The sequence below is a fragment of the Sebastes umbrosus genome, chromosome 8 (genome assembly GCF_015220745.1).
Source record: "Sebastes umbrosus isolate fSebUmb1 chromosome 8, fSebUmb1.pri, whole genome shotgun sequence".
NCBI lineage: Eukaryota > Metazoa > Chordata > Actinopteri > Perciformes > Sebastidae > Sebastes > Sebastes umbrosus.
In genome coordinates, this window is record NC_051276.1 from 744242 (window position 1) to 766170 (window position 21929).

The 21929-nt window shown below is 43.5% G+C and overlaps 2 protein-coding genes across 3 annotated transcripts in view; both read left to right on the forward strand.

Annotated features, from left to right (window-relative positions):
• The window catches only part of gcn1 (GCN1 activator of EIF2AK4), a 53226-nt gene extending 44753 nt beyond the window's left edge, over nucleotides 1-8473 (forward strand). Inside the window, exons 52-57 of the mRNA XM_037777022.1 lie at nucleotides 3992-4106; nucleotides 4848-4944; nucleotides 5325-5473; nucleotides 6395-6505; nucleotides 6957-7178; nucleotides 7863-8473. Of these exons, the coding sequence (XP_037632950.1) occupies nucleotides 3992-4106; nucleotides 4848-4944; nucleotides 5325-5473; nucleotides 6395-6505; nucleotides 6957-7178; nucleotides 7863-7988 (820 nt within the window). The 3' untranslated portion in view covers nucleotides 7989-8473. The remainder of the gene's footprint in view (nucleotides 1-3991; nucleotides 4107-4847; nucleotides 4945-5324; nucleotides 5474-6394; nucleotides 6506-6956; nucleotides 7179-7862) is intronic.
• A 2718-nt stretch (nucleotides 8474-11191) lies between these two features.
• rab35b (RAB35, member RAS oncogene family b) lies at nucleotides 11192-20460 on the forward strand. 2 transcript variants are annotated; one of them, XM_037778086.1, is made up of 6 exons: nucleotides 11220-11570; nucleotides 13646-13696; nucleotides 13798-13921; nucleotides 16877-17001; nucleotides 17168-17292; nucleotides 18394-20460. In XM_037778086.1, the coding sequence occupies exons 1-6, from the start codon at nucleotides 11519-11521 to the stop codon at nucleotides 18520-18522; spliced, it is 606 nt and encodes a 201-aa protein (XP_037634014.1). In that variant the 5' UTR covers nucleotides 11220-11518; the 3' UTR covers nucleotides 18523-20460. The 2 variants fall into 2 exon arrangements, with proteins under 2 accessions (XP_037634015.1, XP_037634014.1); XM_037778087.1 differs by lacking the exon at nucleotides 17168-17292 and having other exon boundaries at nucleotides 11192-11570; nucleotides 18394-18500.
• The last annotated feature ends 1469 nt before the right edge of the window (nucleotides 20461-21929 follow it).

Consider the following 21929-nt stretch of genomic DNA (forward strand, 5'->3'; position numbering starts at 1 on the left):
TGATTATAGAAACGGCGTGATTGTGACAACACATATTAAATCACATGGAATCAAGTTTTGATTTTGTGTTTGGGATGATTGTTGTTGTTAATTTAGTACTGAATTGTAATTTGTATAACTAAACTATACTTAAAGTCAGCCGGAGCTACTAGCAGCTAGGGGCGTGGTTAAAGTGTGTGAGACGACACGGAGAGGCGACTTCTAAACAACAATGGCGGCTCCTGAAGAGGTTGGCGTAGCTGCTGAAGTAGCATCAGCTCTATCAGAACTAGAAAGTATTTCTTCATTGAAAGAAGAGCAAAGAACGGCACTGAAGGCTTTTTTAGATGGAAGAAATGTTTTCACTCTTCTCCTGTCTGGCTTCGGAAAGAGTTTGATTGACAGATGGTTCATCCAACCACCTGCCAAGTATTTTTTGAAAGTGCCTGCCGTTTTCCAAACAGTTTCTAATGACGTCTTCTCAGGTGGTGCTATGGCACAAACAACCTGACACGTCAGGGTAGGATTTAGTGGCATCTAGCAGTGAGGGTGCAGATTGCAATCAGCTGAATAACCTTCCACTCACTCCTCCGTTTCCCAGCGGGTCAGAGAACTACGGTGGCCAGCAGGTAACGCAGAAACGGGAAAGTCTCTCTCTAGAGAGTTTGGTTTGTCTGTTCTGGGCTACTGTAGAAACATGGAGGAGCAACATGGAGGACTGTGAAGGGGACCCGCTTAGAATGAAGGACTCATTTTAAGCTAACGAAAAGACAATATAATAATATTAATGAAAATGAATATTATGTACTTCCGGTCCAGCTGGCGAGGTGATGGCAGCATAGAGTGACAGGCTCCCGACAGTCAAATTAAAAGATATAACTCTTATTCTTTAGGAGACATGTTAAAGCAAGTGTGAATACAGCGGGCGAGCGAATATGCCTAAAAAGGGGAAGAAAAAACCCGCACAAAGTAAGGAACCCGACGAAGAAGAAGACGGTCAATTGTCACGAGTTAGTAGCATTAGCAACATGGAGGAAGACACGCCGGACACTGACATGGGGCCGAGTCACGATGCTAGCCTGGGCTTAATCTGGAAAGAGTTACGAGAATTCAGGAATGACTCGACCTGATAAAACTACCAAAGGTGACAGATGAACAAAATGAGTGTCTAATTAGTGAAATTAAGGATGAAGAAATTAAAGAGACAATATCAAATTAAAAACCCAATAAAGCACCAGGAGCGGATGGTTTTCCCTCTGAGTGGTACAAGGAAATGAGAGATCTGCTGACCCCCATAATGAAGAACACGTTTAACCATGTACTCAGGACTGGCATGACTCCTCCTTCTTGGAGACGAGCTGTGATTCCTCTGATACCAGAAGAGGGTAAAGATAAACTTGAATGTGGAAGTTATCGGCCGATAGTGTACTGAATCAAGATTATAAGATCTTTACCTACATTTTGGCAAAGAGGTTAGGAAAAATCCTCCCCAAATAATAAGTTTAGATCAGACGGGTTTCATTCAGCAAAGGCAGACTCGAGATAACATTCGCCGAACATTACATGTGATTGATCATATTGTTGAAAACAAACTCGAGGCAGTGTTACTGAGCCTTGATGCCGAAAAGGAGTTTGATCGAGTTAATTGGGAGTTTTTATATAGAGTATTGGGGCAATTTTGATTTCATCAGACCTTTTATTAAAACTATTCAAGCATTATATAATAGCCCAAAGGCAAGAATAAAATGAAATGGAGTCGTATCAAACTTATTCGGCCTGGAAAGAGGGACAAGACAGGGCTGTCCAATAAGTCCATTATTGTTTGCTTTGTTTATTGAAGCGTTAAGTCAGGGGATCACTCAGGATAAAAATATTACAGGTATAAAATTGTTAGACCAAGATCATAAAATCTCTTTATTCGCGGACGATGTTTTAATTAGCTTGTCAAACCCAGAGAGCTCAATTTTGAAATTAATGTCATTTTTGGATGTTTTTAGTTCCATTTCAGGTTATAAATTGAATATTTTAAAGACCCACATTTTAAGTTTCAATTACAAGCCTAGTCAGACCATAAGTTGTAATTTTCATCTAAACTGGGATTTGGATCATATTAGATATCTAGGAGTTAACATCCCAAAAGACCCAACAAAATTGGATGTCTTAAATTTTAATCTGTTAAATCAGAAAATAAAAGAAGAAATAAATAGATGGAATCTAATTCCAATATTAAGTTTTGAGTCACGAATTGAGTCAGTAAAAATGAATATCTTGCCTAGGGTACTATATTTGTTTCAGACTCTTCCAATTGAAATAACTGATAAACAATTCAACGAATGGGATAAATTGATATCACGTTATACTGTATTTGGTAAGGGAAAAAAACAAGGATAAGATTTCACACTCTTCAATTGGTTAAGAATAAGGGACGATTTGCACTCCCCTGCCTAAAAAATGATTATATATCGGGCCAATTGAGGACTTTGTATTGTTGGTGTAATTCTGATTACCAAGCGAGATGGAAAAACATTGAAGGGAATATATCTAGGACAGTCCCAATTCAGGCACGGTTAGGGGACAAAAGACTTATTAAAAATGTAATTGAAACAGGTAATAGATGGATTAATTTATCTTTGAAATGATGGTTAAATATCATCACTAAGAGCGGCTTACTTGAAGAGATAATGATTCTGAAATGGTGACCCCATGACCTTGATTCCACCCCAAATAAATTGGATGCAAGCTATAAGGGTTGGGCTAACCGAGGCCTCTCCTCATACTGTACCTTTTTCAACCAGGGGACATTGACTGATTTCCAGACATTGAAAAGACTATATGTGTTAAATGAGAGCGACTTTTTTAGATTTCTTCAGGTACGCCATCTCACAAACAGTTCTATGTTAGAGAGTCCCAATGCATTCGAAAACAACCTATTGAACGTTTTTATAAGTGCCTATAAAACAGATTCGGGGCTTAAAGTAATTTCAAGAATATATAGAGGACTTCAGGAGGCTGAAATAGCCAGTACCACTTACATAAAACAAAAATGGAAACACTAAACTAATAGCTGCATTCCAAAAGAAGTTTGGTTACAATATTGTGAAGTTCATGGAAGATATGGAGCTCAACCTTATGGAGAGCGTTTGGCTGGAAGACTGTTAGTAGATTTTTTATTACACCTGCTCAGAAGTCTCATCATTCAGGCTCTTCCAGCTGCTGGAGGAACTGTGGCTCCCAGGTAGCTAACCACCATCACCTGTTTTGGGCCTGTCCAACAGTAAATTCCTTTTGGCGTAAGATTTACGCAGAATTAGTTACTATATTTGGTACAAACATAGTTTTTAAGTGGGACGAACTCCTGTTTGGTCTTCTGCTTTCAACTTCTACAAATATTAAAACAAAATACTTGTCTGGAATATTGAGTGTAGCTGCTAGAAAAGCAATTACTAAGAAATGACTTAAACCAGATACCCCATCATTAGAGAACTGGTATGATGTTATTTCATGAAATATTTGTAATGGAAAGAATTACTTTCTCAATGAGGCTTCAAGAAACTCAATTTGAGGAAATTTGGAAGGAGTGGAAAAAGTATATTTCCCCAAAACGCCCTTCTTTTGTTAATTTTTCTTTTTTTCTAAATGTAATTATTTTTATTATTATTATTTATTTTATCTAATTTCACATAAAAATCACCCCATGTTCTATCTGTGTGTTCTATCATTTCATCGTAAAAAGTGGAAAAGTTGGTTCATTTCATATTTGTATCTAATTAAATATGTTTATGTAAATGTCTGAGTAAAACCAAATAAAGGGAAAACAAAATGAAAAAACGTGCATGCGTGTGTGTGTCCGTGCATGTTTGTTATCAGCTCTGGAATATCTGTATTGGTATGTGGTTTTCAGCCAGGCTCTAAGAAGTAGTGGTGATCATAAAGGAAGTGGATGTAATCAGATCAGTCTCTGGAGGGTTCATGTTGTTGTATTAATAAAAGCTCCTTTTTACCTCTCTCACAGGGAGACGATGCTCCAAGCCTTAAGGTTCGTCATCCAGGGGGCCGGGTCAAAGGTGGACCCAACCATCCGCAAGAACATCACCACCACGTTACTGGGCATGCTGGGACACGATGAGGTATGACAGAGGAGCGGATGCCTTGCAGCAGCATCTGTGGCAACACGCCTCCACCCCAGGGTCCCGTAGAACTGTAGCTGCTGAATACATTAAATAACTACCAGTGAGATAAAGTATAAACGTATATGAACACTGAGACAGAGAGTAGTTCAGTGTGCTGTAGTTTCACAGCAGAATAATGTATATGAACACTGAGACAGAGAGTTCTGCAGTGTGCTGTAGTTTCCTCTCTGATCACAACAGAATAACGTATATGAACACTGAGACAGAGAGTTCTGCAGTGTGCTGTAGTTTCCTCTCTGATCACAACAGAATAACGTATATGAACACTGAGACAGAGAGTACTGCAGTGTGCTGTAGTTTCACAGCAGAATAACGTATATGAACACTGAGACAGAGAGTAGTTCAGTGTGCTGTAGTTTCCTCTCTGATCACAGCAGAATAACGTATATGAACACTGAGACAGAGAGTAGTTCAGTGTGCTGTAGTTTCCTCTCTGATCACAGCAGAATAACGTATATGAACACTGAGACAGAGTACTGCAGTGTGTTGAGTTTCCTGTGTGATCACAGCAGAATAAACGGAAGTCAGGCTCAGAGGATGTGGTTTCTAACAAGGTGGTTATGAGCCTCTGTCTCAGTTTGACAATAAATGACACTCAACTTGTCTGTGTGTGTGTATGTGTGTGTGTGTGTGTGTGTGTGTGTGTGTGTGTGCACATGTTTGTGCGTGTGTGTGTAGGATGCGACCCGTATGGCGTCAGCGGGCTGTGTTGGCGAGCTGTGTGCCTTCCTGTCAGAGGAGGAGCTGAAGAGCGTGTTACTGCAGCACGTCTTGGGTCGGTGTTTCTATGTGAAGTTATCGTCTCAACACGTATCACGTCATGTGTATAATGTTCTATTCTTAATTACTGTTTATTACAACAGAGATGATACAGTATTTACAGTGATATGTACAAGCGAGATATATATATGTATATATATATATATATGTATACATATGTGTATATATATGTATATATATATGTATACATATGTGTGTATATATATATATATATGTATATATATACATGTGTATATATGTGTATATATATGTGTATATATATACACATATATATGTGTATATATATATACACATATATATGTATATATATATATATGTATATATATATATATAAGGATGGAGCTGACTGAGCGGATGAATGTTTTCCCTCCTCAGCGGACGTGTCTGGCGTTGACTGGATGGTGCGTCACGGTCGAAGCTTGGCGATGGCCAGCGCTGTCAAGTCTGCTCCTGAGAGGCTGTGTGGGAAGGACTACTGTGATACTGTGACAGAGACGGTTCTGGCCAACGCCACGGCTGACAGGGTGAGTACAACGTTTCTGTTCTTTGACCATATATTTGATATTCCTCACGTCTCTCATGAACTGAATATTCTCTACAAGTCACCTTGAGAGACTTGGTCTGATATTGTAAGTTGTGGTTTTATTTGGACTTTCATGCTGCAACAGTTTCTTGTCTGAAGTCTTGTTACCGTAAGGTTGCCAGGCAACCAGCACAGAAGTCACTGCTTCCAGCCCATAACTCACTGTAAAACCACAATTTTTACACTGATTAAACCAGCGAGATATAACGAGTTAATTAGTGAGCTGTAGATGTTTTTTACCTTTGAACTAATAATCAGTGTGATTATTAGCAGATGGGATATCAAGCCGGTACTGACTCAAATATCTGGCTCGGGTATCGTGACAATGGGGCTGATCTATTTAATTATATTCTATGTTTATATATATATATATATATATATATATATATGTATATTATATAGTGGAATTGTAATTCCTGTTTAAGTTTTGACCAGTCTGTTGCTGCATTAAAAGGTTTACACTTGACTTGTAATTCCTAATCATTTTAATATTTTTTGCGTTACGTTACTTTTTTTTGTTTTTGTTGTTTTTTTACGTTACGTTTTTAAGTTGCTGGTGTTCGATTTATTATTTTAATAATAGCTAAATAACATTTCAGTAACTTTATGTATTGTAATGTATTTATTAGGAAAGCCTGTTGTTTTACTCATAACAGAATGATCCAGTCTCTTCCACTCAGTGAGGCATACAGCTCATTAATTAAATACTGATATCAGATCAGTACTCGGTATCAGCCAATACCCAAAGCCCAGGTATCGGTATCGGGACTGAAAAGTCCGATCGGTGCATCTCTAAGAGCTGGTATAGGCTACAGTCCTACTGTACGCTGTACATCATTCCTGTTGTGTGCTCTCGTTCCAGATTCCCATCGCCACCAGTGGGATCAGAGCGATGGGATACCTAATGAGGCATCACCTGAGAACAGAGGGAGGCAGCGGCGTCTCCCAGCGCTTCATCACACAGTTTGTCAAGGTAAATCAGGAACTGATCATTACTCTTCTCTATTTGTTCTAGTGAGGAAGTGAGTGGCAATAAGTTACTAAACAGTTCTTCACCCTGTTGGCTCTGTACAAATGATATAGTGCTGGAGACTTACTCAGTGGGTTTGTCTGTAGGACTTAACCCTATCAATATTCATTCATTAATTTTCCATAAATGTTTATTAATTTTTCTGATCTTAGGAGAGCTGGAGCCTTCCCTGCTCTCATGCTCTGCGTGTGAAGTCAATTAAATGTAGTTTAAATTTCACAAAGCGTTGAGTTCTACAGATGAATGTCCTGATGAGAGCTGCTTTCAGACTGATATCTGACACCAGGTAGCTGTAAACAGACATGAGACCTTAACAGAGAGTGTAGAGGAAGAGGAGGAGCTGCTTCAACAGTGTGTAGGAGATGAGATGTCTGTTGTCTGTGTGACCACGCAGTGTCTTCAGAACCAGTCCAGTGACATCAGACTGGTGTCAGAGCGGGTCCTGTGGTGGGTGTTCAAAGAACCAGAGACCCCCTCCATGGAGGCCGGTCTCATCAAGCCCGTCCTGAAGAGTCTGCTGGACAACACCAAGGACAAGAACACCAGCGTGAGAGCTCAGAGTGAACACACCATCGTCAACCTGCTGCGACTCCGCCAGGGAGAGGACACCATGCAGGTCAGGCTGATCACTCATTTACACACACACACACATATATATATATATATATACATACATACATACAGTATATATATACATACATACAGTATATATATATACATACATACATACAGTATTAGGGCTGCACAATTAGAGGACACCATGCAGGTCAGACTGCTCACTCTCTGCTAGCATTTATGTAAGGGATAATGTACAGTGAGCCGGTCATTCTTAATGGTCTGTTATACATAACAACGGTCTGTTATACGTAGCAACGGTCTGTTATACATAACAACGGTCTGTTATATGTAGCAATGGTCTGTTATACATAACAACGGTCTGTTATACGTAGCAACGGTGTGTTATACATAACAACGGTCTGTTATACGTAGCAACGGTCTGTTATACGTAGCAACGGTTTGCTATACGTAGCAACGGTCTGTTATACGTAGCAACGGTTTGCTATACGTAGCAACGGTCTGTTATACGTAGCAACGGGCTGTTATACGTAGCAACGGGCTGTTATATGTAGCAACGGTCTGTTATACGTAGCAACGGTCTGCTATACGTAGCAACGGTCACGTAACACTGTGATTGACCAATCAGAATTGAGAATTCAACAAAGCCGTGTAATAAAGATGGATAGAACATACACACACATATATACATATCAAAGGAGTGTTTTTTTGTTCATGTTTCCAGAGTATTACTGCCATCCTGGACTCTGCGAGTAACGATCTGCTGTCAGAGTGTCATCGCCGGTCCTTGAAGAAGATCTCCAGTCTGCCAGACTCCAGTGAAGAGATAGACGACACCATCCTGACGTGATGGAGCAGGACTGAGCTATGAGATGATCTCACTGTTGAACCCCCCCAGACACTCACCACACAGGCCCATGCTGCCTTCATGGACCAGGACTGAGAACGGGACTGTTTCCACACATATTCAACCCAACTCTTTCTCTTTTCTTCTATTTGTCTCATTGTTTTAGCGGCCTTTAAGCCCAATTTCTAACTTTTTTTTTCTATTTTATCTCCCCATGTGCAGGTTATCCTCCTGTACTGAACTACATTAGGAACACACACAATGCCAATTCTGTTCTGATGTTTCAGTGTTTTGCGACTTATTTTACCAAACTGATTTACGACGCTGCTGTGATGAAACAACACCCCTGTCTTTAACTTTTATTTGGACTTTGTGTGTGTGAGGTGTTTGGGGGGGAAATCAACCTGTTATAAGAATACAAATCATTCTTATGTCAGTGATACGGTTGTAAAAAGGCAATACAAAATAAAAAGATCTTGATTTCATAATTTGTGTGTGAAATATTTGAAAACTGTTCAGGGTCCTCAGGATGTGGTCAGGGGTCACTGAGACTGTCATCACAGCTTACAGTAACTCCACACATTGTCTGTGCACCACCTACTTAAGGTCTTAAGGAGTCTATATAGACTAACCACACCTCTACAGGAGGATTGTGTCTGAAGAACGCCGTCTTGTTTGAGGTTCTAAATCATCACTGAGGACGGACCCCGTTTAATATCACCAAAGACTGGATGATGGGACCATAGACTGGATGATGGGACCATAGACTGGATGATCGATCTCAGTTTGTACATGTTAACGATGAGTCCTCCATGCACGCCAAAGTTAGTCACGGAGTTCCACAGGGTTCTGTACTTGGACCAATTCTATTTACCTTATATATGCTTCCCTTAGGCAATGTTATCAGAAAACACTCCATAAACTTTCATTGTTATGCAGATGATACCCAATTATATCTATCGATCAAGCCAGACGAAACAAACCAGTTAACTAAACTTCAAGCATGCCTTAAGGACAAAAAAACCTGGATGACCTGCAATTTCCTGATGTTAAACTCAGACAAAACTGAAGTTATTGTACTTGGCCCTGAGCGCCTCCGAAACAAATTATCTAATGATATAGTTACTCTAGATGGCATTGCCCTGGCCTCCAGCACCACCGTAAGGAATCTGGGAGTTATCTTCGATCAGGACATGTCCTTTAACTCTCACATAAAACAAACTTCAAGGACTGCCTTCTTTCATCTACGTAACATTGCAAAGATCAGACACATCCTGTGTCAAAATGATGCAGAAAAATGAGTCCATGCATTTGTTACCTCTAGACTCGATTACTGCAACTCCTTATTATCAGGCTGCTCCAATAAGTCTCTTAAGACTCTCCAGTTGATCCAGAATGCTGCAGCACGTGTACTGACAAGAACTAGAAAAAGATCATATTACGCCTGTATTAGCTTCTCTACACTGGCTGCCTGTAAAATCCAGAATAGATTTTAAAATCGTCCTCCTCACCTACAAAGCGCTAAACGGTCAGGCCCCATCATATCTTAAAGAGCTCATAGTACCCTACTACCCCACTAAAGCACTGCGCTCACAGAATGCAGCAGGGTTACTTGAGGTTCCTAGAGTCTCCAAAAGTAGAATGGGAGCGAGAGCCTTCAGCTATCAAGCTCCTCTTCTCTGGAACCAGCTCCCAGTTTCAGTCCGGGAGGCAGACACCCTCTCTACATTTAAGAGTAGGCTAAAGACTTTCCTCTTTGATAACGCTTATACTTAAGCTGCTATAGGCCTAGACTGTCGGGGGACTTCCTATGACACACTGAGCTTCCCTCTCCTTCTGTATATAATCATGTCCCATGTCCATGTTGTTACTAACTTCATTCCTTCCCGGGAGTCCTTGTGCCTCGTTGTCTCGCAGGTAACCGTGGAGCGGGGTCACACCTGGAGCGAGGTTATACCTGGAGCAGGGGTACACTTGGAGCGGGGTTTCACCTGGATCCGGTTGTCTATGGTATCGTGGCTGCATCTGCTACCGCGTCCGGTGCCTGCTTGACACCAACTGCTACCATCATTAATAAACTACGTCTGTACGAGGGACTACCAATGCTAACGAGGGACTACCAACGCTAACGAGGGACTACCAACACCTAGTGACAATGTGGCAGCCTGGAGAATAACACTTCTCGGTCACTGCCAAAGACATCAAGAACTCCCAGCAAGCATGCTGATGCTGCGGGAACCAACGCACGGGCATCGAACACAGGGACGTCCCACACCAACACACATGGACGTACTGAGGAGAGATGCTGGACAGTGCTAGCGAGCTAGCCAGATGTATGGAGGACTGAGACAGCTGGAAGCTCCACTTGAAAGCCCGTCTGAGGACGACCCAATGATATCAATTCCGATAGTTGTATTATCAATCTTTTACATCCACCACTATTGGTTTTGTGTTTTCAGTCCTACTTGTATTAGCTATTACAGCTGCTATGCTATTATTGTGGCTGCTTCTCTCTCTCCATCCATCCATCCATCCATCTATCCATCCATCCATCCATTCATCGTCTCGGCAGATGACCGCCCGCCCTGCGCCCGGTTCTGCTTCAGGTTTCTTCCCAGTAATCTGGGAGTTTTTCCTGGCCACAGCGCGCTTGGTGGATACTATTGGGTCTCTAAACTATGGTGTACGGTCATAGACCTGCTCTATATATAAAGCGTCTTGAGATAACCTCTGTTGTGATTTGACGCTATACAAAAATAAATTGAATTGAAATAAATTGAATTGAATGATGGGACCATAGACTGTATGAAGGGACCATAGACTGTATGATGAGACTATAGACTGGATGATGAGACTATAGACTGGATGATGGGACTATAGACTGTATGATGGGACCATAGACTGGATGAATGGACTATAGACTGGATGATGGGACCATAGACTGGATGATGGGACCATAGACTGGATGATGGGACCATAGACTGGATGATGAGACCATAGACTGGATGATGGACCATAGACTGGATGATGAGACCATAGACTGGATGATGAGACCATAGACTGGATGAATGGACCATAGACTGGATGGTGGGACCATAGACTGGATGATGAGACCATAGACTGGATGATGAGACCATAGACTGGATGAATGGACCATAGACTGGATGATGAGACCATAGACTGGATGATGGGACCATAGACTGGATGATGAGACTATAGACTGGATGATGGGGCGGCTGAGCAGCATCAGCAGCCGGAGCCTGCGCAGTGAGGCCGGGCAGAGGAGGGTGCAGCTCCAGCAGAAGGAAGCGGAGTTTCCGGCTGTTTGCAGCGGAGGGAGAGGATTGCTGACGCCGCGAAACCCCAAGAAAAACGCCGCCAGCTCGGGGTGGCTAACAGTTTGTAGTGTCGGTACTGGTCGTGTTCTTCCATACTGGGGGTTGTGGGGGCTGGTGGTGTTTCTACGAGCCGAGGGGTCGGACAGCACAGCGAGCACAGCGGCACCAGGCGGGGCTGAGCCAGCAGCTACCGGCATGGCTAGGGACTACGATTACCTCTTCAAGCTGCTCATCATCGGGGACAGCGGTAAGCCGAGGCCGGGGATGAGGGACGGGAAGTAGGCCTCGTCTGGGTTTTTTTTCAAGGGGAGAAGACAGAATCCAGCTGTATGTCGTGATGGGCTGCTATCATGCCTTTACTACATGTTCTTTGATTTTCTGCATTGAAATGATTGGTGAAATGTACACATCCGCCATATGTGTGTGGCGGTGACAGACCGGAGGACAGGGCGGAGGGTGTGTGTCCGGGCTGGGGCCATGGCAGCCGATCAGGCCGGACATCTCCTCTACATCTTCGGGGTTTGTCTCTATGAGATGTTCTTTTATGGACTGAGAGCTCTACAGCTAAACCTAGAGACAGTGAACCCCACTAGAGGACTGCTGCTCCTCTACTGGGCCTCTAGTCTGGATCCCTGCTAGCTGCTAGCTGTTAGCTGGGTTAGCTAGCTGAAGTTAGCCTAGCATTCCACTCTCAGTACCGTTAGCTAGCATTAGCTGCTCTGAGAAGCTCGTGTTACAACAAGTTGTGCTCTTTCTAGATCAGATCAAGATAGCTCTTCTGTCTGCTGCACGCTGTTAGTTTGTTATGGAGCTAGCATGGAGTTAGCATGCTAGTGCTGCTAGCTGCTCTATAGTGGAGGAATGCTGCACTGCAGGCTCTAGTCAGAGTCTTGTAGGAAAGTGAGAGCACAACTGGAGTATCACTCAGTTTAGAGTGATACTTGTTTATCATGGTAACAGCCTAGAACAATGTGACAGGTAGATGCATAATGTAGATGTGATAAGAGCTGCTCCTCTTGTATCTCCCCATTCAAGTGAAAACATGCCTGTTTAATGCGTCCCCCCCCCCCCCCTCAGGAGGAGTGTAGCATCAGCCTGCAGGACTTCTTTGTGACCAGTGATCTTTGCATTCATTGACCACCCTGATCCTGGCACTACCCCATCAGCTGGCTGCTCCCAGTGGAGGACAGGGCAGCACAGCAGGCCCTTCACTGCCCCCCACACACAGAGGCCAGTGTCCCCTCAGCTGCACCATGCAAGCACTAGTGTGTGTGGTGCTAAACAGAGATTAGAAAGGAAAGAGTTGCACCCGAGTTTTATCACTTGGCTGGACTTGTTTAGCCTCTTTCACAGTAGCACACCCACATGGTGTATCTGCTCACGGAGAGTGGTTTAACATACATCCAGGCTGCAAAGGTTGAACATGTTAATGTCATGAATGGTTTCATCACTGACACCCTGAGGAATTACATGAGGGAGACAGCAGGATGGAATATTAAAGCCTGTAAAGCACAAAAAGATGACGATCTCTCTTCTGCTTTGAGGCTATGGTTATTGTTTGTTTGTTTGAACCAAACTCTGTAGCGTGGACACCACAGGAACCTGAGAGCTTTTATGTTGGGAGCAATCAAACATGAGATGACAATAACACAATAGGTAGAGCTCAGTAACCGGGCTGGAGGCTGAGTCCCACCCAGGCTGGGCAGCACAGTCACTTCCTAACATCCAGCTGTAACCTGACAACTGATCTGTTGAAGACACGACTGATCCTTCTCATCTATCTTCCCTTTTCATCCCACTCTTTTGTTGATTATTATGCAGCGTGATAATTTTAGGAGCCCAGATAGATATATTTGTTTCATTTGTTGTCTTGTCTTTGTGGTTTTGACACAAGCCTTCCCAGCTGCTGCTGTTTGTTCTGCTGGTGCATTGATTAAACTTCTGCAGGTAGAAGCGTCTTCAAAATGCTGTAAATGAACATGTAGGGTGCAGCCCTGCTTACCTTAAATCCTTCACCTTGTACACTGTGCAACAGGTGCAGCTATGTCTGTATAATTTGAAGTACTAAATCTTAATTACACAAGGATTACAGCAACTGTAGATGGTAGAAGTCATGTTTTTGGTTTGCAGCCGTCACGTGGTGTCTTACTCCTTGATAACTAGAATATAATATGAAAAAGCAAAACTCTACAGAAACATTTTGTTGTGCACAAAACCTCCTGAAAACTCCAACATGTTTGTCCTCAGAATGCACTCATTTGTGTTCATTTAGGAAACCTGTTGTTCATTAAACCTCCTCCTGTGCTTGTGTTTCCTCCTCAGGAGTGGGGAAGAGCAGTCTCCTCCTGCGATTTGCAGACAACACGTTTTCAGGTGTGTGCTTCTACCTCAGCCACTGTAGCATCAGTTCAAGACTTTCTTCTTTGTTGTTGTTGGTCAGTAACTTGATTCTGTGTTGGGATGCGTGTTTGCAGGTAGCTATATCACCACGATCGGCGTGGACTTTAAGATCCGGACAGTAGAGATCAACGGGGAGAAGGTGAAGCTACAGATCTGGGATACAGCCGGACAGGAACGCTTCCGCACCATCACCTCCACGTGAGAAAACAAACACACACACACACACACACACACACACACACACACGTTTACATGGGCTTCTCAGGTGAAGCTTGATATTTAAATTTCAGCAGTTGAATCTGAAACCAAAAGGCTCGTTGTGGTCCTCAGATTAGGTTTTATTTGGGGAAGCACTTTGTAGACCAGTAGAATGAGTCGGTGCTGCTCTATGAAACTGGGGGGAATTCCCCACACATCTTAATTACAGATGGGAGCGAGACGCCGAGGGCTGGGCGACGTTAGCCTCTTGTGCTGGTAGTAGTGTCACCCTGCCGACCTCTGGGTTCACACTGATGGATCAGAGTACTCTGTGCAGGTGACTTGTTGAACCCACATTATTATTATTATTGCATTATCTGGCAACACGAGAGCAGGAAGTCATAGACATACACGTGTCCAACACGAGGCCTGTGAGCTAAGTCTTACCATCTATTCAGGTTGGCCTCAGGTGAGTCACAACACAAATGAAACACACAGCCGCTGTTCTCTACTGTTGAAAACACACCAGCTCAGTGCTAATGCGTAACACTGGGTTACAGCACATAGGTGTGAGGTTTTAATAAGTCGTTGGAAGACGCAGCAGTAGTTTGCCTCCCTCCAGCTGACTGTTTGTAGATCTGTGGACGAAGAAAGACCGTTAATGATACGTGAATGTGATCTTCAGATATTTCAAATGTTTTCATAACCCCCACCACCACCACCACTACTATTACTACTACTATGAGTATAATACTAGTAATAATCTTAATGATTCAACAGCAGAAATGTTGTCCCTATTATTTTGGATAAAAAGTTGGGACTATTTCTTTGTCAGAAAGTAGTTCCAGTGAAAGCTGTTCCCAGCGAGCTCTGTGGGTTATCCACAGTAACTGGGACATTGTTTCTGGATAAACAGTCATTACACCATTTTCCAATGCTGTAAACAACACAAACAAACTGACTTTACCCTCCATAGTATCAGGGTGGAGGCAGGGGAGACCGATTCAATTCAAAATCATCAGTCATTTTGGGGAAAAGGTCCGTTAAACCCAGATGTTAGCAGAGGGAAACATCTGTCTCTGTATATTCACCAGCTCGTCTCTTAACTGAGTGTGTCTGCTGCTAGCTGCTAAGCGGCTAGTGTACAGTGGTCCTTTAGAGCGGCTGCCTGCTGCTGGTGGAAACACAGATGGAGTAGTGAGAATGGATCAGAACAGTTAAAAACCCAAACAGTGAGCTGAAAGATGCCATAAAGCTGTGTAGAACTGAGAGGAAGTGATCATTCTCCTCTATTATTATTATTAATATGAAAATAATTCTTATTAGCAGTCTTCCTGTAAACCAGTTATTAAACTGTAATAGGACGTCTCCTGTTGCTGTTGGCTGTCCTCTCTACCTGATTGTCGCTCGCTGTGTCTCAGGTGTTCAGTGTCTCACACTGATCAAGCTCAAGCAGGATTTCTGTCCCCATTGTCCTGCTGAAATATGGACTTTAAATTACTGTGTAATTTACATGGACTGGCTGGACATGAGAGTCCAGAGTTGACACCCATAAAAAATCAGAGTGCAGCTGCTCTCAGTGTCCTCTGGAGACAGCACTGATGTGTCCTCTCAGCCTCTCCGACAGAGCTACACTAGATGACCACATATTAAACTGTCACTGTCCTCGCCATGAGAGTTGTGTCCTGAACAAGGCCAGGAGGGCGTGTTATGATCTGATGTAGCAGCAGCGCTGCAGGGAGGACCATCGCAACACCAGGATCCTCCTCTGCAGCGCTGCTGACGCCTCAGCCCCCAAGGACCAGGACCGGCCTAGTTAGGAAGCTCGGCTGCTGGTCGTCGTACAGGAATCCTCCACCGAGCAGGCGCCCTGTTTAGGCTGATTGTTCACTGTGCTCAAGTAGAGTGGCGTGGTGCCTCATTAGGTCCTAAATGAGTTTCAGCGTGGAGCTGGATCCTGGCAGAGACCTGCTCTGGGTGCTAGCTGGATGGGCCTGTGGCTGACCCACAGCTGCCCAAATAAGACCTCTAAAGTCCCAGAATTCTCATTTTATAGTGAGTTCATGCTTTTATTCTGATAAGATGGATTTATTTTCATTTTCAAAGCTGGTTTTGACATTTGGGATGCTGCTCCACCTTGATCCTGTATCAGGTCTTTGCTGTTTGCGGGCCATAAACACTAGTGCTGGCGAGATGAAGCTTCATGAAGCACTGAAGCTTTCCAGCAAATTGGTTCGCAAAAGGGTTCATTTCACGAGGCTTCATCTGGGCTTCATATGCACCAGAAACCACCCGTCGGTCAAATAGTGTAAAACAGGCAGATACATTGCAGATGTGTGGCAGTGGTTTAACCGGGCGCAGGGCACTGAATATGCTTGTGTAACTAAAGGAAAATGATAGATGGAAGACATTAATTGTTTTTATTCAGGAATAATACGCTGAATTTAACATGGGAGGGTTCAGGTCATATCCACGCTGACCCTCCAACGTTTTAGACTCCCTGAGGTTTGTTTTGGTTGACGGATACGGAACGGATATGACGTCACGTCACTCAGACTACAACAATAAAAGCGGTAACTTCCTTCTACATCCACATAGATTCAGATGAAGCAAATCTATCAATACTGACATTAAAACATCTATTTCAAAATCCTTTAAATAATCGGGATACATGGGTGAATCGATTTTTTTCCCACCCCTAGTGTTCAGGTGTTCTAGCTGACATGATATCAATTCAATTCAATTTGATATAGCATCAAATCTTAACAGAAGTTATCTCGAGACGCTTTATATATAGAGCAGGTCTTAGACCGCACTCTATAGTTTAGAGACCCAACAAGAGATCCCACCAAGTGTGGGACCAACAACATGTGGATATATTTTTATACAGTATTTTATTAGATGTATATTTATGGGACTTCTGGGCTGACTGTCTCTGTCCCTCTGCGTGTTCAGGTACTACAGGGGGACGCATGGGGTCATAGTGGTTTATGACGTCACGAGTGCCGAGTCCTTCGTCAACGTCAAACGATGGCTACATGAAATCAACCAGAACTGTGATGACGTGTGCCGAATATTAGGTGAGTCTGCTCCGGTCAGTGTCCAGACGCTGGTGTCATCTTCCCACCCTTCATCTAGAATACACCTTGAATCTGGAGCTCACCTGTTTTATTCACAGGCATTGAAGAACTGTTCCCAGCTCTGTTTTAACTGTTTCATCACCTCGATAATATTATCTGTTTTCAGTGGGAAACAAAAACGACGACCCCAACTCCAAGGTGGTGGAGACGACTGACGCTCAGAAGTTTGCAGAGCAGATGGGGATCAACCTGTTTGAGACGAGTGCAAAAGAGAACATCAACGTTGAAGAGGTAACTCAGAGACTAAGACTGTTGGTGTGGTCTGTAGACTGACGCCGTGTTAGTGGGACGTGGCCGGTCTGCCGAGCAGCTCAGCTGAAGGCCTGAATGCTGTAATAGCAGCTGATCAGGAGGCCGTCTCAGCAGCTCATTGTACACACCTTATCTTAAAGTCAATTATTTCATTTATTGATTTATTTATCAATTACTCCGCTAATTATTTTCTCAATTAAAGCTAGGGTCGGTGAGGTTGAGAAACTAGAAAGAGTTCACTAGATTTAAACCTAAAAACCAGCCCAGTGTTACCAACTCTTCTCCACTGAGAGCAGCAACACGAGCTCCAAAAGTCCCTAAATCTAGAGAGGAAGACACCAAGTCATCAACACTGACAGTCCGTCCCTTCAGGTCTCCCTCCAAAGACACTCCTCCAACACTATCATTAGGTAGGAGGACAGGTAGGTAGACAGGTAGTCGAATGTAATGATTGGACAGGTTATTAGAGTCCTGACAGCCACAGATATCAGATTTTTTATTTTTTTATCAGAACATTTGATTTATTAATTGCTGTTATAATTTCAACTAATGTAACAAAAACTGTCAAATGTTTACCAGCCACACCACCTTTAATACCTTTAATACCTTTAATAGATGAATTGTTTGGTCTATAAAATGTCTCCCAGTCAGAATGTCCTGACGCCCAACTGGACATCTTCATATAATAATGAACTAATGAACACATTATGTCCTGTTTGTGTTGTCATGGTGATGCAGCCAGAGGAGAGAAAGTCGCCACATAACCTGTTGTTTTATTATTACACATTAAACAACTGAGATATCATGTATTAATCAGCCATCTTTACAGTTGCTTCATATTATATATTTATTTTGACACCTTTTGGCCAGAGCCAAGCTAGCCCCCTTTTCCCAGTCTTCATGCTATGCTACGCTAAGCTAAGCTAAGTGTTGACCTTCTCCTCTGACTGGGAGCCAGACTAAGCGCTGCTGTAGGATGTTGGTAGGTTGATATGGAACAGAGTTCATCCACAGCTTGTTTTACAGCTGTCTGATTCTCTATTCTCACCACACATCTGTCGGTGTGTTCTCGTCCTGCAGATGTTCAACTGCATCACAGAGCTCGTGCTACGAGCCAAGAAGGAGGTGCTGGCCAAGCAGCAGCAGCAGCAACAGAACGACGTGGTCAAACTCACCCGGAACAGTAAACGGAAGAAAAAGTGCTGCTAGCAAACTTCAGGCCATCCGGCGGAGGTCTTCTCTTCACACCTTCATCCTTCAAGATGGACTCAGAGCATCTAAATTAAAGATTTAATAAATATACGGAGAAAGATTAAAAAAATATAAATAAATGGAAAAATGTCCCATCTGGACAAACTAATCATGAAGACTTAAAAAAAAAAGTGTACAGATTTTATTAGTCGTCAAATCAAGTTTTATTTGGACTCCAGCAGATGGCGCTGTTGACCTGAGCTCCTCCCTCCTTAAAGGACCTGCAGGCCGCCAGCCGACCGCCATAACGCTCCGTTTCTAACCACACCCCCCTACACTCAGTCTGTCCTCTGTCCTCCTCATCCACTGCTCACGGGACATTCAGAGTCCACCGACTCTGCGCCTGGCGAGGAGGAGCATTCACCTCTTCTGGATCTATTTCTTTCTTTCTAGTTTTATCTTTGGGGGGGGGGGGGTGTTTCTCTGAGTCAGAGTGGCAGTCTCACCGCCTCGCTGCAGCTTCAACATTTCAGACACCTGAGTTAGTGCGGCTCACGCCAACAGATCATGAACTGCTGGGTTTGCTTTTATTTGACATGATGATGATGATGATGATGATGATGATGATGATGATGATTGGTAGACGACCTTTAGCCACTAATCCGATGGACAGAACTGGTGACCTTTCTCGTTTTGTTTTTCTGTCTATATTTTGCCAAGCTCCCCATCCCCCCGACGCCTGACCCCTGACCCCTGACCTCTGACCTCCCGTCGTGCTGAGCCAACAGTCTTTGATTTGATTTTTAGTTGACGTGCAGCCGAGCAGCTCTGAACGCTCGCTGCGCTCTTACTACGCTGTCACACTTTGCTTTTTAACCCTTTCCTCCATCTTTTAAAAACAACGACGATACTGCCAATATTCTAGAGTAGAAATCTGAGGAGCTCACTGTTGCCATAGTCGACCCCGTGGGCCCCCGTTGACCCCCGTTGACCCCGTTGGCCCCTAGGCAGGTGAATCAGGCTCTGATGGGACCCTGTGGAGTCCTCAGGAAGTGCTCAGAGCTGCCTCCCCTCCCTCCCTCCATCCATCCCTCCCTCCCTGCAGCCTCTGGCCTCCTTCCCATCAGCACCTCTCACAGCGACAGATTCACCTCACGAGGACACTCTGGAAACCGTCACCGTGACCTCTAACCGTCGCCATGACCTCCGGTCGTCACCGTGACCTCCAGTCCGCAGCAGACGGTGGTCTGCGAGCATGCAACACTTTGTGTAAAATGCATTTACACTGTTAAGGGTTTACTGTGTTTTCTCAGCCTGCAGAATATTCTCAACAGTTAAATGATGTTAAAGTCTGATGTCATGTTCCCCCCCCCTCCCCCCGCTACCTGTTCAGAGGAGGTGTGTTAGCGGACAGAGGGACTGTTAATGTGAGAACAGATGGGCTCCTCTCCCTCTCCACGTGCACCGCCAGGCTCGGTGAGAGGCCGAGGCACCGTACGGCGTCTGTTACTGACGTGTGCTTTTATTCCATCTGAATTGGGAGAGTGATCAGAGAGAGCTGAGCGTCTGTCACAACCAGACTCTGGCTGACCTGATCCACGTGGAGAGGTCACGTGACCTCCAGGGCCAAGGGTCGGTATCACTATGGTTTCTATTCATTTCGTGTATGTATATATAAATCTATTTGTGTGTTTATATTCAGTATAGAACATACACACAGGATCAGCACAGCCAACGTGTGCTGTGGTTGGAACTCAGCCGTCAGCTGTGGTTTGCTGTACACTGGAGAAAAAGAGATGTACTATTCAGTTTCCCTACATGAATTTAATCAGTGATAAACGTTTTAAAGGAATAAATATTTGACACATAATGACCTGATCTCATGGTCTGAACTCTGTTTTAAACCTCTGTCTTTTTCTGTTGTTGCTTTCTGTGAATAAACTAGCCTGGGAGGAAGAGAGTGCTCTGGTCTCTGGAAGCTGTACGTCCGTCCGTACGTCTGTCTGTCCACCTGTATGTCTGTATGTCTGTATGTCTGTATGTCGGTCTGTCGGTCTGTCGGTCTGTACGTCTATCTGTCTCTGTCTGTCTGTGTGTCTGTACGTCTATCTGTCTCTGTCTGTCTGTCTGTCTGTACGTCTGTCTGTCTTTGTCTGTCTGTCTGTACGTCCGTCTGTCTGTCTCTCTGTACCTCTACGTCTGTCTGTACGTCTCTTTGTCTGTACGTCTGTCTGTCTCTCTGTCTCTGTCTGTACGTCTGTCTGTCCACCTGTATGTCTGTATGTCCTTCTGTTGGTCTGTACATCTGTTTGTCTGTCTCTGTCTGTCTGTACGTCTGTTTATCTGTCTGTCTGTCAATTCAATTCAAATGGCTTTATTGGCATGATGTAACACTGCACATGTTGCCAAAGCATATTCAAATGATGATTTTTTTTAACAATAATTACATTCATAACTCTCACTGTCTCTCTGTGCGTCTATTTGTCTGTCTGTACGTCTGTGTGTCTGTCTGTACGTCCGTCTGTCTGTGTGTCTCTCTCTCTCTGTGCGTCTGTACGTCTGTGTGTCTCTCTGTGTGTCTGTCTGTCTGTAAAACAGAGGTGTAAAGACAGAAATCAAACTTTAAATATTGGACACTTGTATTTAAAATACCAGCAGTGGTGGTATTTAAGTATTCACATATTTACTTATGTAAAAGTAATAATACCACAGTGTAAAATACTCATATATTAAAAGTAGAATTACAAAAGTATTAGCATCAATAGTAAAAGTAGTTTTGTGTTCTGCTAGTGTCCTCATCACTACTTGTAGCATGAGGCGTTTCCTGCAGCCCAATCGGGTTGCACAGGTAGTCCAGCTCTTCCAGGATGACACATCCATACGTGCAGTCACAAGAAGGTTTGCTGTGTCTCCCAGCACAGTCTCAAGAGCACGGAGGAGATACCAGGCGACCGGCCCTTACACGAGGAGGGCTGGACGGGGCCATAGGGCATCGACCCAGCAGCAGGACCGGTATCTACTAGACTACTAGAACATGTTAACATGCTGTAATGTTAAAAACAACTTGATTTTCTTCATACTGTCGACCTGAATCTGCCTGCATTTACCATCTGTCCTAAATGCTCTGTTTTAGCGCATTCCGACGGAATTGCAACAGAATTGCGTTGCTAGGCAACAGCTTCGGTCTATGTGTACTTCCTATCAGCTGATGTCATTCACATCCACTGCAACCAGGAATAAACTGGGACACATTTAGAATGTTTACGTTTAAATATATATATATATAGATATATATATCTATATATATATATATTATATATATAACATATATATATAATATATATATATATTATATGAGCATAATATGAGCAGCAAAGGAGCCAAAAACTAGCTGGATTTAAAGGGACTGTTTGTAAGAATCAGAA